We start from the raw sequence: 17180 nt of genomic DNA on the forward strand, positions 1-17180 counted from the left end.
AAAATAGATCCATAAATTACAAAGCAAAATAGATCCATAAATTACATTGTATATTTCGTTTTAGCCCTTGTCCTAGGTAAATAGAATGCATCATAAAAGAATGCGGCATAATCGCGGCTTTTACTTTCGGTAGAAAACAATCAGAGACGTCATTTCAGCTTTTTCTTGGGGGGGGCAGGCAAAGATTGGTCAAATTTTTTTTCAAAAAATCTTTTTTATATCGTAATAAAAATGGAAAATATTCTTTGTACACCTTATTGAGTTATAAAATATGAAAAAAATAGCGCCGCAGGCGAAATTTAAAAATTTTATTTAAAAAAATTTAAATTTAAAATTTTTTTCCAAAAATCTTCACATGGTCAACAAAAATCGACCATCAAACTGTGTCACTAAAAACTATCAATTAACTTAATTTCTACCGACTATCTATGTACATACTTTATCTACATATGTACATAATGTTCGCTATGACAATAAATAAAGTTTTGGGATCATGCGATAATTCGAACTCGGAATCGACCACTGATCACGTTTACATAATATAGAAAAATGTGTGTGGCATTGTGTGCCTGAGTGTGTGTTTCTGTGTGTCTTTTTATTATTTTATATATGTTAATTAGTGCTTCCAATCCCGGAAGGTTACTTCAGCACCGGGATTGCGGTGCTGGGAATTTTTGATCCCGGGATCCCGGTGCTATCACCGGGATTTCAAATGTATAAGAAAAAAAAGTTCAATTTGCATGTTTTCAATATTAATTTAGGGAGGCGAGTGCCTCCCTATGCCCGCCCCCCCCCCCCCAAATTACGTCCCTGAAAACAATGCATAATATTTTCAATTAATCGAAAATCTGGATTTTGGGGAGGGGGCCCCTATCGTATATTTCTTTATACATGGATGTGTCTATATAGATTAGGAATAGATTTTATATTCGGAAACTGTTTAAAATTGTGTATTTAAATCTTACTACATCGTCGAAGTATAATCAAATGTTATTTTGAAAGTATGAAGTTAATTTAAATCGAAGGTTGATGATGAATCGTCCTATTGTTTTAAGCAATTCAGTTTATATTATTCACGGAAATTTGTTTATTGCCATTTTTATTTTAGTAGGTAGTTGTTACATAGGTATTGGTATATACATAATCTTGAGGTTGGAAATGGGCCCAGCAAAAGGGCCCACGCAAATATTGAAACTTACATTTCGAGCTTAATAAAAAAAGTTAACCGATCCTTGGTCTGTTAAAGCCGGTATTAGTTGTTTTTGTATATCGTAAGAAATTTGTTTTGTTGAAATACCCAAACTTTAGGTCCCAAAGTGCAATATCCTATAAATTTTTACACACGTGAAATAGTTAAAAAGTTATTTAATTTTACTGAGGGCCCATATTTTCCAACAGATAGTGGGGCCCACATGCCATCGGGCATGTTCGCTTGTATGGCCAGTCCGCCACTGCCAGTAACTCTCACAGTGAGAGAGTTGTATTCGCGCATAAATACGTTCCGTCACATGCTGTATAAAAATAGCTGGTTACCCGAGTCAAAACATTATTATATTTTAAATTTTGCAATCGTTTATAGCCCAAAGATAATGTAAATATTTGATTATATCTGATATATCTGATTTTGTTGTATAAAAAAGTTTGGTTACCCCAGTCCAAAAATTAATTTAATTTTAAATTTTACAATTATTTATAGCTTAAAGTCGATGGTTTATTTGTAGATTTTTTATCTCACTTCAAAATTTTTTTTCTATAAAAAAAGGGATGGTCACCCTAGTCCAAAAATTATAATATTTAAGTTTTGCAATTAATTATATCATAAAGATGATGGGAATATTGATTAATTAGACTGGTTATGGAAAATATCGTAAGTAATATCGTTGGTGTGAACGCAGCCATTCAAACGCGGTTTACCTAATATTGTCGCGCACTGCCGAGTCGTGTCGCATACTCGTAGTGTCAAATTTATACAATAGATTGACTGTGACTAAAAAAGTCACTGGTCTGAGTTGGCTACGAGAGGATGGAGTGCAGGCTTTGTCTTGGACCAGCTCCGGCCGAGTCTTCCGTCTCCATCTTCGGCGATCCTCGTCCAGAGCGTCTGGAGCTACGCATTCGGACCTGCTGCCAAATTTATGTCGGTTGCTGGTTACAGGATACAACTATCGTGGACCCAATCGGTTAACTCTTATTCCCACCTTTTTTCATCCGCAGGTTAAGAGAAACGATGGGCTGCCAGACATAGTGTGTCTTTCGTGTAAGACCAATCTGGAATCGTTGATCAGCTTTCGAAAGGCTTGTTTTCGAAGCAACGAAACGTCTCAACTGAGGTTAGATGATTGCTTGAAGATCAAGACTGAAGAAGTTTTGTTGGAAGATTTAATATGGGACGATGAGCCTTCACTACCGATCATTCACCGAAAGAATAGTAAAATTTGTCCAAAGCCATTGCTCAGTGAAGCTGAACTTGTTTTACATAGTAGAGAAAAGCCGTTCAAATGTGACAATTGTTTAAAATCATTTCGTCGTAAATATGATCTTGTGAGACATTTAAGATCTCACACGGGGGAAAAGCCTTACAAATGTGATATTTGTTTAAAATCATTTAGGAATAAATATGGGCTTATTATTCATTTAAGAACCCACACGGGGGAAAAGCCTTACAAGTGTAAAATCTGTTTAAAATCATTTTCTCATAAAAATAGCTTCAAGGCACATACAAAATTGCATAGTGGGATAAAACCACACAAATGTGACTTGTGTTCAAAATCCTTTACAAAAAAAAGTCAACTTTTGTTTCATTTAACATCGCACCCGGGGGAAAAGCCTTACAAGTGTGAAATTTGTTTAAAATCGTTTCCTCAAAGTTCTGGCCTCTGGGCACATAAAAAAATACATACTGGGATAAAACCACACAAATGTTACTTTTGTTCAAAATCATTTTTTCAAAGAGTTAACCTCATGTCACATGAAAATTTGCATACTGGGATAAAACGACACAAATGTGACTTTTGTTTAAAATCATTTTTTTACCATTCTTATCTTGTTCGTCATTTGAGATCTCATACTGGGGAAAAGCCTTACAAGTGTGATATTTGTTTAAAATCATTCACCTTAAACTCGACCCTCACGAAACATATAAGAACTCAATGTCACCTTAAGGTTCATAAAAAATCGCATACTCGGATAAAACCATACAAATGTGACATCTGTTTATCATCATTTACTCGAAAATATCATCTTGTTCGTCATTTACGATCTCACACGCGGGAAAAGACAAGTGTGATATTTGTTTAAAATCATTCACCGTAAAATCATCCCTCAAGGCACATATAAGTTCCAATTCTACGAAATAGTCTTATGAATGTGAATACGAATAATATAATTTTTTGATAAATATCACTTAGAGAGGTATTTAAATACTCACACCGTATGTACAAGTGTGATATTTGTTTGAAATCGATTTCTAATCAAAGCTACCTTGTAAGTCGCTTGAGATCTCACATTGACATTCATTTTCTGAACAAATTTGTCTCGTGGATTATAAAAGATGTCATAAGATGTAATAATAACATAATATGTATATAAAGATATTGTTTTATTATATGAATACTGTTTTTTATTATACACAAGGCTTTTTTTTAAAAAAAAGGGTGCCGGAACTCACTTTTTGTCATGTTTTTTATTGGAAAAGATTATATTATATAGAATATTCGTTTGAAACACAAAAAAATGCTAAGACAAAAAGGTGCCGGAACGCCGTTCCACTGCGTTACATGAGAAAAAAAGCCCTGATTATACATATTTATATACAATTTAAAAATTCGTTACCCAGAACAAGTTTTTAAATGGAACCTTATTATTATTCAATAAATCAGATGTAACAGCTCTAGAGATGATATATTTATACCAGTAAATGATTTTCTATCAGAAACTAGTAATAAACAGTATTAACCTTGGGGCTGCTAAACCCTTAAACCATTCTAGCTGCAATATATTTGACTTACATTGGTGTAGCAAAGCTGGCTGAACAAAGGTCAACTTTCTCATACAAACGTTTTCGGTTTGGTTTTGGTTTGGCTCCCTGCTCACACTTACATTCATTTTCTAAACAAATTTATCTCATGGGTTATAAAAGTTGTTATAAGATGTAATAATAACATGTATATAAAGATATTGTTTATTATATGAATGCTGTTGTTTATACTTAGCCAGCAGTTTGGCTTAATGGTAGCATATATATTTAGAACCACCGAGATCGATGGTTCGACTCGTCAAACTGCTGGTTAGATTTGGGGGTTTTGTGACTCCAAATCGATCGTTTCTCTATCAGAGTTTGTCAATTTTATCTGGTTATTGTTGAAACGGTTCCTGCAAATTGGTAATAGATCATTTCCTGATGTCACAAAAATCTGTGTGTATAATTTGTAGAAGTTATGCACAGAAATCTGAAATCTATAGATGTCTCTATAATTTCGTGTTTATTATTTGTATAAAAATTGCAATAATAACACTGTGCAACAAAAAATCACGTTTTTGAGTTACCAGAGCGGAGACTAACCAATCTTTACTAGGTTTGACCCACTGAATTCGAATATGATAATGATTTTTGTTGGTTGGTGATCTTTTACGAGATATGAGCGTTTAAAATAATGGGTTCGGTGATTACTAGTCAAATGTGAACCGGTCGCTCTAGATCGGTCACTCGTGATCACCCGTCACGCTAAAACTGGTCACGAGAAAACTGGTCGCACGCTAAAATTGGCCACGAGAAAACTGGTCACCCGCTAAAACTGGTCACACCTAAAATCAGTCACGAGAAAACTGGTCACACCCAAAAATTAAAAATTGGTCACACAAAAAAGTTATTCACAAATACTTTTTATTTACGAAATTTTTATTATTATCGACTAGACATATGTTCGAGCCAAAAGCCCTCGTGGCCGTTGGTTGTGGTCTTCGCGAGGAGTTCGCGGGCATCTCATCAGAGTCAACTCATCTGACGCTCTCTAGCCGCGTCGAGAAGGTTGGCAATCGCTTTTGCGTTCATTTCACTTTGACAGTTCGGATGTCAAATCACGGTTTAATCTTAATTCACCATTTTTTATATGTGTATAATATATATACTATATATAAAAACGGACTGTCGCTAAATATATTTGTATATTTGTATATTTGTATATTTGTATATTTGTATATTTGTATATTTGTATATTTGTATATTTGTATGTGACGGACGATCAACCATCAACCAGTATGGGGAACAAATTTTTTTTTTTTTTCATATTTTTCAGTTTTTTAATTTTTTTAATTTTTTCAGTTTTTTCATTTTTTTCATTTTTTCAGTTTTTTCATTTTTTTCATTTTTTCAGTTTTTTCATTTTTTTCATTTTTTTCATTTTTTTCATTTTTTCAGTTTTTTCATTTTTTTCATTTTTTCAGTTTTTTCATTTTTTTCATTTTTTCAGTTTTTTCATTTTTTTCATTTTTTCAGTTTTTCATTTTTTTCATTTTTTCAGTTTTTTCATTGCCGGGGGCGCTGGCGGCGCTGGGGGCGAAGCCCCCGGGGTGCCAAAGGCATCGGGGCGCTGGGGGCGCCGGAGGCGTCGGCGGCGCCGGGGGCGAAGCCCACGGGATGCCGAAGGCATCGGGGACGCTGGGGGCGAAGCCCCCGGGGTGCCGAAGGCATCGGGGGGGCTGGGGGCGCCGGAGGCGTCGGCGGCGCTGGGGGCGAAGCCCCCGGGGTGCCGAAGGCATCGGGGGTGCTGGGGGCGCCGGAGGCGTCGGCGGCGCTGGGGGCGAAGCCCCCGGGGTGCCGAAGGCATCGGGGGGGCTGGGGGCGCCGGAGGCGTCGGCGGCGCTGGGGGCGAAGCCCCCGGGGTGCCGAAGGCATCGGGGGTGCTGGGGGCGCCGGAGGCGTCGGCGGCGCTGGGGGCGAAGCCCCCGGGGTGCCGAAGGCGTCGGGGGCGCCGGAGGCGTCGGCGGCGCTGGGGCCGAAGGCCCCGGAGCGACGGAGGCATCGGGGGCAAAGGCGTCAGGAGGTCGGCGATGCACAAAACGTAGTTCGTAATTCGTAATCACTTCGTAATTCGTGCATCAATTTCTTTCCGAAACCAGTCGATTCAATATCTTTAACTTTATTTTTATTCGAGTTTCAATTCCTTTTCGAAACCACCCGTTGAAATCAACGGGTCCAACACTAGTTTTATTATAAAAATATAAAATAATTATTTTAAACTGATTTAGTGTCTAACACACTTAGTGTCAAATTTATACAGTAGATGTCACTAAAAAAGTCACAGACGAGTCTGTCACTGATTCACTGTAAGTTCGCCTAATGCAATTCACCTAATTCGAGTATACCTAAGCGAGTTGGTCGAATATCAACATACCGAACGACGACCATACCTAATGTCATACATACCTAACTGCAGTTTACCTAATACAAATTGATCGAATGAAGGTTGTTTTACGTTGACGGATAGATGGCACTTTTGCATTGATAATTTCAAGATTATTTAAAACAAAATAAAATATTAAGTTGTATTTTAAAATTTATATTTTATTAATAGATGAAGTCGATCACTGTTTTTAAAAAATGTGCGTGTTTGGCTGTGTATTTTAGTAATAATTCAAACACCATTAAATATCTTTGAAACTGAAACACTGAAACTTTTTACTGTGTAATAAAATTTTAATCGTTGCGCTATAATTTTTTTTTTCATTTTCAAATCTGCCGGAAGTAGCATTATTTTTCTTTGAATTATTATATATCCTAGACCGTGTATCGAACTGAAATTTTATATCTATAACTTGTATTAACTTGTACGCTCGAACTTACACTATTTTTTGGACTTATTAATTAAATGTCTACTCTTATCGAAAAAATATAGTCCTTCAATTAATATTACATAAATAATAAATAATCAATAAGTTTTATAAACCGGAAACGAGCCTTTTATTACATACAAATCTCAAAAATGATGCGACTGCTGCTGCCGATGCTGCTGATTTTTTCGAAACTATTGGATACTCACATTAAACTAATAGTTGATAGTGTCATGCCGACTCGAATTGCAAGTCAAGTGCCATTTTATTAAGTGATAAGCAATACTGTGTTACATTCATTGAAAGCCTAGGTTCTATAAATCATATTCATTAAGTAGATAGAAGAAACGGAATTCAGCGAAGAAATGTCATACGATGAACACTTACCATTTTACATATCGACTAATTCCGATAAGTCATATTTTAAATCCATTGTCATATGAAATAATTATTATATATGGGATAGATGAAACATATTGTGACTAATCAGAATATATTACAACAGGTAAATACACTTTTACTATACATATGTACTCTGTTAATATTTTTCTTATATAGATATATACTTTTTACCCGAACACTAGAAAAAGTCAAAGATTTGTGGAAACATTGTGTTTCATTTGATACTTACTCTAGAGAACAGCTGGCATTGTTATCATTAACAATCTTTGAGTTTTACTGAACAACATTTCAAATCTATTTTCAAACAAGAAATCGAACGGAAATAAACTAGAAAATATATATCACTCTTTATCTTCCAGCGACAATTCGTCTTAGATTGTAGAAGACAAGAGTCTCCACTTGCTGAAGTTAAAAATTATAAAGAAAAAGTAAATATATATTAATTATTTAAATAATGGGAATAAAAAGTACACAGTAAAATTTTTTAAATTGAAAGAAATAGAGTCTTTTGAAATTTTTTTAATACACAATAGTTATGACAAATATTAATAAACACGAAAACACAGTATTTAATGAATGGTCTGGTATACAAATATTTAAAATATAAAAAAACTCATGGTGTGGTGATTTATTGGCAGTCTTTTCACTACACAATAACCATGAGCGGTGACACATCACTTGCAAAACTTGATTTTAAGTGGCAGTCATTACATAACAATTCATTCCACAATAACAACAATTCAAAACAACATATCAATTCGGAAATCAACGAAAACACAGTATTTAATCATTGGTCTCGTATACAAATATTTAAAATATAAAAAAAACTCATGGGGTGGCGATTTATGCAATAGTATTAAAGCTAATCAGTCTTTTCACCACACAATAACCATGAAAAGTTATAAACCCCTGATATGATATACATATGTAGTGTTTGTGTCCTTTTGATGTTGTCGATTTTATATGCTAAAAAATCAATTCACTATATTAAAAAAAAAAAATTATACTTTCTCGAGAATTTTCCACGATTTGTCCGATATATTTTTGTGCTGGCCACCCCAGACTGACTGACAGTCGCGCGCCAACGGCTTCGGCATAAACACGTAGTTTTTCTCGCCACCGAAATCACCAGCTCGGCCACTGGTGATGGGTTGTGACGATACTTGGAGACCAGCAACCAGCGACCAGCGACCAGCGACCAGCTCCAGTATCGCCAGTATAGCGGTGTGCGCCAGAGGAAGCAGTTGTCTGCAGAGGGTCTGTCTCAGTTGTCGTCCAGAAGGCAGCTACTCAACAACTCGTAGCCAGCTACGCGTGGCTAACCTCAAAAGGCACGCGTGCTTTCTGCTTTCTTTGTTTACTCCCCCCCTTTCCTCGGTTGCTCTGCTTGATCTCTGTATAACTTATACAAAATACAGTCGCAATACATAAACAGATTTACGCCCTGTTTTCATTGGTTTACAATTTCCTCCCTTTTTTCCACATCACGCATCCCACGCACACTACGAAGGAGAAAGGGACAGCAGAGCAGCCGACATCTTAAATTAAAAAATAGCAACTAACATATAGGTACTTTTATAATATTTCTGATAGATTTTTAACTCATTAAAATATATTTTTAAGATCTTTTTTTTTAATTTGTCATAGGACCCAGAATAAATTTTCCCAGGGCCCAGGATATTGCGATACTCGCCAATCAAAATATGTACACGAATGTTGAATTAATTATACCTCCCACTTTAGATACGGTGGGACTGATTTTTCATTCTATTCATATTTTAATTCATACTCTATCATCATTAGCTATAAGTAATTATAATCACTGATGATGTTATATTATTATGAATGTGATATCACTCAGGAGATAAATTATTCACATCAATAAAATCATAATGAAACTGTGTAAATAATACGTTCTTGAACTAGTACAATTATTTATAATGCTGTATTGTTTTAGATGCAGATACCATTAATAATACTGCAGATTGTTTATCCTACCAGAACAGTGAAAATGTTGTAAAAGTACTTAAAAGAAGACCAGGAAATCGAATACGGTGGACTAGAGAAATTCATATCTAAATATAAGGGACAACCCGTGTCTGCAAAAAACCCTAACATCTGGATTGCTCAAAATGTCGGATTTTGGTATTCAGATAACTTCTCCATTGAAAAATCAAAATATTTTTTGCAATGCATACTCAAGTCTTGTTGATTCTGCACGGCAAAAGTCGTACATTTGTTCTATAGTCAAAATGAAGCCTTTTTTACGAGGCTCTTTTTTATCATTTAAATGTACTTTTGTTATACTCATAATGAACATTTCAAGAAAATATATAATATGCAACTTTTATTTGTGCTGAAATGTAACATGTCAAAATTCAATACTTTCATATATACAGTTATATTGTATGCCAAATCACTCCATAAAACTTGAAATAATTCATACCAGTAATAATTCATTTAGAATATTGTACTTTAGAAAAATGCCAAATTCACTATTTTATTTAATGTAATAATTAAACGCTAGCAAAGCTTTCCCGCAGTTGTTCTCACCAACCACAACCATTAATATGAAGTACACGTATGATTTAAGTGAAGTTATATTTCGCAATTGCAATCACATTATCTTAGAATAGCACGAAACATTTCATTACTCAATATAATCAATTTCACCCTACTTATTTTATTTATTAAGTTTTGATAACATGGGAATAATTAAGGTAATGATTTTTTTTTTTAGACATTTGAAAACTATTTCTGAAGAGGAAAGGGTTGGAATAACTGTGGAAACTACTGAGGACCCGTTGGTCCTACTCATCGAGCCAAGAATGTCCTAAATTTGTTGTTAGTAGATTTATGCGACAACTAATGGAACAGTATCACATTTGTGTTAGCAAAATTTGATATGGGAGCTGTTTCGTTCACAGTTATCGTCGCAGGGAGGCAATCTGCGTTAGAGAATATGTCAAGATTAAAAATGCTGAATTCCATAATTTATTGATAAATATTACTTATACTATGCTATTTTTAAATTTTTCGTTCTAGTATATTTAGAACTGAAATTTGGATTTAATGTACGTTTAGAATCCTAGCTCCACGCTTGAAACCCAATTATAAATGTGATATTAAATTCTGAACTAAAAAAGGATTTCGAAAAAATATGCGGCTTCAAATTTTTAAACTCTTTCCAATGTTAAATTTTATTTATCGCTGTGTGAATGAGCTGATAAGCATTAAATTTTGTGCGAAACAATTAGACATGTCACAAGCTACAGTTATTGATTGAAATCATTATTTACTTAGGGTCTGTGTGGTGTCACTAATAGAACAACCAAATACCATGATCGGTGGAGAAGAGATGGTCATTGAAATTAGCAAACGTCTTTTCGTTTATATACGTACCAAATTTTTTGTAAAAAACTTCTATAGCTTCACACAAGAGTATTTTTATTACATGACTTGATACAATAGTCAATTTTCTTTAACGTTAGTTGTTTTACATATTGATTATTCATATATTGAAAAGAATATATGTGTTCTGTGTTGTCTGTAATAAGTTGACCATCTGTAATACCACTCATGAGTTTTTATTATATGAAAATGTTTATTATAAATTGGTTTATTTCTGTAACTTGATTAATAAATTATTTATTATTTATTGTATTGCTTGTTTCTTGTCTTGCTATTATTGTTTATATTTCATTGTGTTTTGCAATCTACGTATAAATTACTAACTGATTTATATTTGTTATGTATTCATCATAATTTATATTTATTACGTATATTTAAAATTATTAATTATTTATTATGGAAATTGTATCAATCGTAGAAATTGTACTAGTCTGTCTATTATACATGCGTTTTCTTCTCACCTTCTTTTAATATTGATGATTGGAAAGCCAATTTTAATATATGTACAATAAAAAAAATCTGTATATCTTTTTTGATTCCTTTTTATTACTTTGTTTTATCATAAATTTTATTGTAAATATGTACAATGTTTGCTATATAATATAGTATAGTATATATAGCAAAAGATAATACAAAGCTACAAAAGCAATTAATTTTTTCAATGTCCTTAATTTAGTTCACTCGCCATTAGGTGGGAAATCCTTTTTAAATCTTCTGTCGGGCGCAATATGGTGTATATAGAGTTTAAGGGCTATTTGCAAAGAAATGTTATAACATTTATCTGTCTATGTTACTACGCCATCTATTGATATCGCGTCGAAAAATTACTAAATAATAAAATTTACTACTATTGGTTTGAAACTCGGCTACTGCTGGTTTGAAACTCGAAATTAGGTGAATGTGTCATTCGGTATAAAGATATTAGGTGAATTTACCATTAGGTCAATAGATTTTCGGTAAAAGCGTCATTAGTGGAATTGCATTAGGTGAATTGATTTAGGTGTATTGCATTCGACCAATTTACCTGCTCCCTCTGTCACTGGTCAGAGTTGGGTGCGAGAGGATGGAGTGCAGGCTTTGTCTTGGACCAGCTCCGGCCGAATCTTCCGTCTCCATCTTCGGCGATCCTCATCCAGAATGTCTGGAGCAACGCATTCGGACCTGCTGTCAAATTTATGTCAGTTGCTGGTTACAGGTTACAATTATTGTGCACCCAATTGGTTAACTCTTATTCCTATCTTTTCTCATCTGCAGGTTAAGAGAAACGATGGGCTGCCAGACATAGTGTGTATTTCGTGTAAGACCAATCTGGAATTGTTGATCAGCTTTCGAAAGGCTTGTTTTCGAAACAACGAAACGTCTCAACTGAGGTTAGATGATTGCTTGAAGATCAAGACGGAAGAAGTTTTGCTGGATGATGTAATATGGGACGATGAGCCTTCACTACCGACAATTCACCGAAAGCGTAGTGAAATTTGTTCAAAGCCATTGCCCAGTGAAGCTGAACTTGTTTTACATAGTAGAGAAAAGCCGTTCAAATGTGACAATTGTTTAAAATCATTTAGTAGTAAATATAAACTTGGGACACATTTAAGATCTCATACGGGGAAAAATCCTTATAAGTGTGAAATTTGTTTAAAATTATTTACTCAAAAATCTAGTCTTGTGTCACATGAAAAATTGCATACTGGGTCAATGTACAAATGTGACATTTGTTTAAAATCATTTTTTCAGAAATATGAACTTGTTATACATTTAAGATCACATACAGGAGAAAAGCCTTACGAGTGTGGTATTTGTTCAAAATCATTTACTCGTAAATCTGGCCTCGAGTCACATAAAATATTGCATACTGGGATGAAACCACACAAATGTGAAGTTTGTTTAAAATCATTTTCTCTAAAACATAACCTCAGGACACACGAAAATTTGCATACTGGGATAAAACCACACAAATGTAACAATTGTTTAAAATCATTTGTTAGTAAATATGAACTTGTTCGTCATTTACGAACTCACACAGGGAAAAAGCCTTATGAGTGTAAAATTTGTTTAAAATCATTTATTCAAAAATCTAGTCTTGTGTCACATGAAAAATTGCATACTGGGTCAATGTACAAATGTGACATTTGTTTAAAATCATTTTTTCAGAAATATGAACTTGTTATACATTTAAGATCACATACAGGAGAAAAGCCTTACGAGTGTGGTATTTGTTCAAAATCATTTACTCGTAAATCTGGCCTCGAGTCACATAAAATATTGCATACTGGGATGAAACCACACAAATGTGACATTTGTTTAAAATCATTTATTCGGAATTCTTATCTTGTTCGTCATTTGAGATGTCACACCAGGGAAAAGCCTTACAAGTGTGATATTTGTTTAAAATCATTTAGTAGTAAATATAAACTTGGGACACATTTAAGATCTCATACGGGGGAAAATCCTTATAAGTGTGAAATTTGTTTAAAATTATTTACTCAAAAACATAGCCTAGTGACACATAAAATATTGCATACTGGGATAAAACCACACAAATGTGAAGTTTGTTTAAAATCATTTTCTCTAAAACATAACCTCAGGACACACGAAAATTTGCATACTGGGATAAAACCACACAAATGTAACAATTGTTTAAAATCATTTTTTAGTAAATATGAACTTGTTCGTCATTTACGAACTCACACAGGGAAAAAGCCTTATGAGTGTAAAATTTGTTTAAAATCATTTATTCAAAAATCTAGTCTTGTGTCACATGAAAAATTGCATACTGGGTCAATGTACAAATGTGACATTTGTTTAAAATCATTTTTTCATAAATATGAACTTGTTATACATTTAAGATCACATACAGGAGAAAAGCCTTACGAGTGTGGTATTTGTTCAAAATCATTTACTCGTAAATCTGGCCTCGAGTCACATAAAATATTGCATACTGGGATGAAACCACACAAATGTGACATATGTTTAAAATCATTTTCTCGAAAATATTACCTCAGGGTACATGAAAAATTGCATACTGGGATAAAACCACACAAATGTGACATTTGTTTAAAATCATTTATTCGGAATTCTTATCTTGTTCGTCATTTGAGATGTCACACCGGGGAAAAGCCTTACAAGTGTGATATTTGTTTAAAATCATTCACCATTAAATCGTCCCTCACGAAACATATAAGACATCATTCTCCGAAATAGTCTTAAGCTATTACCCGGTCAGTCCAGAAACCCTAGTTCCATCGCGTTACATGGGAAAAAGCCCTGATTATGTAGAACAAGTTTTTAAACGGAACCTTATTATTATTATTCAATAAATCAGATGTAACAGCTCTAGATATGATGTTCTTATACCAGTAAATGATTTTCTATCAGAAACTAGTAATAGACAATATAAATCTTGGGGAAGGTAAACCCTTAAACTATTCTAGCTGCATTATATTTGACTTAATCAGTATTGATGCTGCATTGACACTTTATGCATCGATGCAGCAAAGCTGCAGAGCACATTAGAGTTGGAACAGAAGGTAACTTTAACAAATGATATAGCTCGTGCAGCGAAAGCTGGCACGTACCAATACAAACACGTATATTGTGTCCGTGAAGATATGAATAAGATTTTTTGTATATGTTTTCTAGGACAATCCCTTTCATACGCACCCACTTTCCGAGCATGACAGAAACAACAATTATTTTTTTTATTGCTCAAAGTGTGCACTACAGAATGATTTTTTCCAGTTTCACTGGTCAGTCACCGATCAACCCCCACAAACTGACGTAATGCGTTCTTATATTGTTTGCTAATTGGTTAATTGGAGTTACTTCATTAGAATTAGTGGATATATGATAATAAAATGCTTTGTAATAAAATTGGATCTGGGAAAACACTAACGGGACAATCTCGCGAAATTGTGTATAATGTTTTCAACTATTTCATGCATCGTATAGTGAATAGTGAAAGTGACGAAAGAAATAGTTTTATGAAAAATTTATATGCTTTTAAAACAAAATTTTTCTACAAAAGTTATTAGAAGTTTTGAAAGATAGTTTAAAACTGAAAGGTGCGATTTCTTCGTTAAGAGTTATCGTTCGTAGGCTAGGTTTCAAATGGAGAAAGATGAAAAATAATAAACAAATACTTATTGAAAAAAGTGTAATTCGACTGAAGAGATCCATATATCTTTCCAAATTAGAAGAGTATAGATTGCAAGGCCGCCCTATAGTTTACACGGATGAATCCTATATAAATAGCTCACATACGATGCCAAAATCATGGTCCGATGAAACTAGCAAAGGTTGCAGAGTACCGATTTATAAGGGTAATATGCTAATAATAGTTCACGCCTGTTCTGAAAAAGGATTTATTCCAAATGCGTTACTTATATATCCATCTAAAATTAAAACCGGAGATTATCATAATAATATGAACGCGATTAATTACCAAAAATGGATTAAAGAAAAGCTTGTTCCAAATTTACAACCCCAATCTGTAATTGTTATTGATAATGCGTCGTACCATAATGTCATGTCAGAACCTATGCCCACATCTAATTCGTACGTACGTACGTTTGTTTTACTTATAATTAAAAAAAAATGCTATTTATCATTTTATTCGTGGCACGTATTCAAATATTAAATAAATATGCCATCCAAATTATATCATAGATCTTAAAAATATTACACGATCGGTTGAAATAAAATATATAAATATTAGCGTGTTTCTTTCAACAGTCTGTATATGAAAAATGCACTTGTGTGAGTACTGTGCACGTGCCTTCTGTAGCTAATATACCTATACATATTCGTTAAATTTGTTTCATTAAAAAATATATTAAAAAAAAATTACAATCTCCAAATTGGAAGGGAAAAATAGTGTTGAAAAATTTCAATAAAAAATTTATAGCGTATGTGTGAGTATATTTTCTCTATAACAGGGCATGATGGAGATTCAATGAACTGATGAAAGAAATAGACTTTCTCTAGATGTAGTTGAAAATGTTTAATTTCAGTTGTCATGTACTTAATTTAATAAAAAGTATACAAATTGATGTTTAAAATTGTTGTTATTTCTGTCTATATTTTCGTTTATTTTTGACTGTTGTTCCAATTAATGTTAAAATTTGTTGATTTTATTTTCCTATTTAATATACATATATGTAAATTAAAATAATGTAGGAGCTACATACATGGCGGCCCAAGCAAGCCAAAATCGCAGGGAGATGAAAAAACAAAGTGGTCTAAGAATATTGTTATTTAAAAAAAAGGGGCCGGAACTCACTTGTCAAGTTTTTTATTGGAAAAAATTATATTCAAATTATATTATATAGAATATTCGTTTGAACCATAAAAACTAAGAAAAAAAGGCGCCGGAACGCCGTTCCACTGCGTTACATGGGGAAAGAAAGCCCCGATTATACATAAGTACTGTAGGAATCTCGTCATCGTCATCGTCATCGAAACATTCAAGAATATTCCGCAACAGCAAACTACATCGAGCGGAACGAAACCCAGACGACATACACCTGCAGTCATTATATTAAACTCAGGCGGAACGGCGCCAAATCCAACTCAAGCGGAACGATGCCAAAATCCTTCGAGAATGATCTACCCTTCACACTCGAGCGGAACGAAACCCAGACGACATACACCTGCAGTCATTATATTAAACTCAAGCGGAACGCCCCTACCAGTCGAGTGGAACCAAAACGGTCGAAACACGCCGCCACCATTAAAATACATCGAGCGGAACGGCGCCAATCGTTCCAGAAAATTCTACCCCTCGACAAAAGTGCATTCCTCTCTTACGCATCAACAAACCACCACCATCGATCAGGTGATTCCAGAAACACTATAAAAGGAGGTACAACCCAAACAACGCCAGTCGACCCACAGCAGCAAGCGTCGACATACAGCTCCTGACCAGCCACCACTACACTACGCGGACTTGGAAGATCAACCAGCCGGACGAGCCAGCAACGCACTGCCGTATCCAGAGACCTTCCGAACATTGCCGAACAACGAGCCAGCAACACACTGCCGCATCCAGAGACCTTCTGAACATAGCTGAATGCCGAGCCAGCGACACTCTACCATATCCAGAGACCGCTGAACGACATACTTTTGCCCACAAATATAATACCTTTGTACAACCATAGGCAAACAATAAAACTTTATAAAACTAGCACAACAGTGTTTCGTTAGGCTGGGATACGGTCAACACTTACCTACCCCGCCTACAGTACAATTTAAAAATTTGCTACGCAGAACAAGTTTTTAAACGGAACCTTATTATTATTATTCAATAAATCAGATTTAACAGCTCTAGAGATGATATATCTATACCAGTATATGGTTTTCTATCAGAAACTAGTAATCAACGGTATAAATCTTGGGTAAGCTGAACCCTTAAACTATTCTAGCTGCACTATATTTGACAGTAAAATTGGAACAAAGGGCAACTTTCTCATACAAACATACATACATGTAGGGCTGCTAGGCGGTCCGATTAATCGGGATTGTCACCGGTTTTAATAATTGTT

General features: G+C 34.5%; 2 protein-coding genes across 3 annotated transcripts; both read left to right on the top strand.

Moving 5' to 3' along the window:
• Positions 1–1927: 1927 nt before the first annotated feature.
• On the top strand, positions 1928–3586 carry LOC143919052 (uncharacterized). The gene is made up of 2 exons (XM_077441233.1): positions 1928–2137; positions 2215–3586. The coding sequence occupies exons 1-2, from the start codon at positions 2024–2026 to the stop codon at positions 3295–3297; spliced, it is 1197 nt and encodes a 398-aa protein (XP_077297359.1). The 5' UTR covers positions 1928–2023; the 3' UTR covers positions 3298–3586.
• A 2698-nt stretch (positions 3587–6284) lies between these two features.
• On the top strand, positions 6285–15693 carry LOC143919077 (uncharacterized). 2 transcript variants are annotated; one of them, XM_077441263.1, is made up of 3 exons: positions 6285–6324; positions 11689–11818; positions 11896–15462. In XM_077441263.1, the coding sequence occupies exons 2-3, from the start codon at positions 11705–11707 to the stop codon at positions 13840–13842; spliced, it is 2061 nt and encodes a 686-aa protein (XP_077297389.1). In that variant the 5' UTR covers positions 6285–6324; positions 11689–11704; the 3' UTR covers positions 13843–15462. The 2 variants fall into 2 exon arrangements, with proteins under 2 accessions (XP_077297389.1, XP_077297388.1); XM_077441262.1 differs by lacking the exon at positions 6285–6324 and having other exon boundaries at positions 11680–11818; positions 11896–15693.
• The last annotated feature ends 1487 nt before the right edge of the window (positions 15694–17180 follow it).

The sequence above is a fragment of the Arctopsyche grandis genome, chromosome 11 (genome assembly GCF_051622035.1).
Source record: "Arctopsyche grandis isolate Sample6627 chromosome 11, ASM5162203v2, whole genome shotgun sequence".
NCBI classification, from domain to species: domain Eukaryota; kingdom Metazoa; phylum Arthropoda; class Insecta; order Trichoptera; family Hydropsychidae; genus Arctopsyche; species Arctopsyche grandis.

Coding starts and splice junctions, on each gene's coding strand:
- LOC143919052 (XM_077441233.1), top strand. CDS start 2,024: ATGGAGTGCAGGCTTTGTCTTGGACCAGCTCCGGCCGAGTCTTCCGTC. Junction 2,138..2,214: donor GGACCTGCTGCCAAATTTAT/GTCGGTTGCTGG, acceptor TTTCATCCGCAG/GTTAAGAGAAACGATGGGCT.
- LOC143919077 (XM_077441263.1), top strand. CDS start 11,705: ATGGAGTGCAGGCTTTGTCTTGGACCAGCTCCGGCCGAATCTTCCGTC. Junction 11,819..11,895: donor GGACCTGCTGTCAAATTTAT/GTCAGTTGCTGG, acceptor TCTCATCTGCAG/GTTAAGAGAAACGATGGGCT.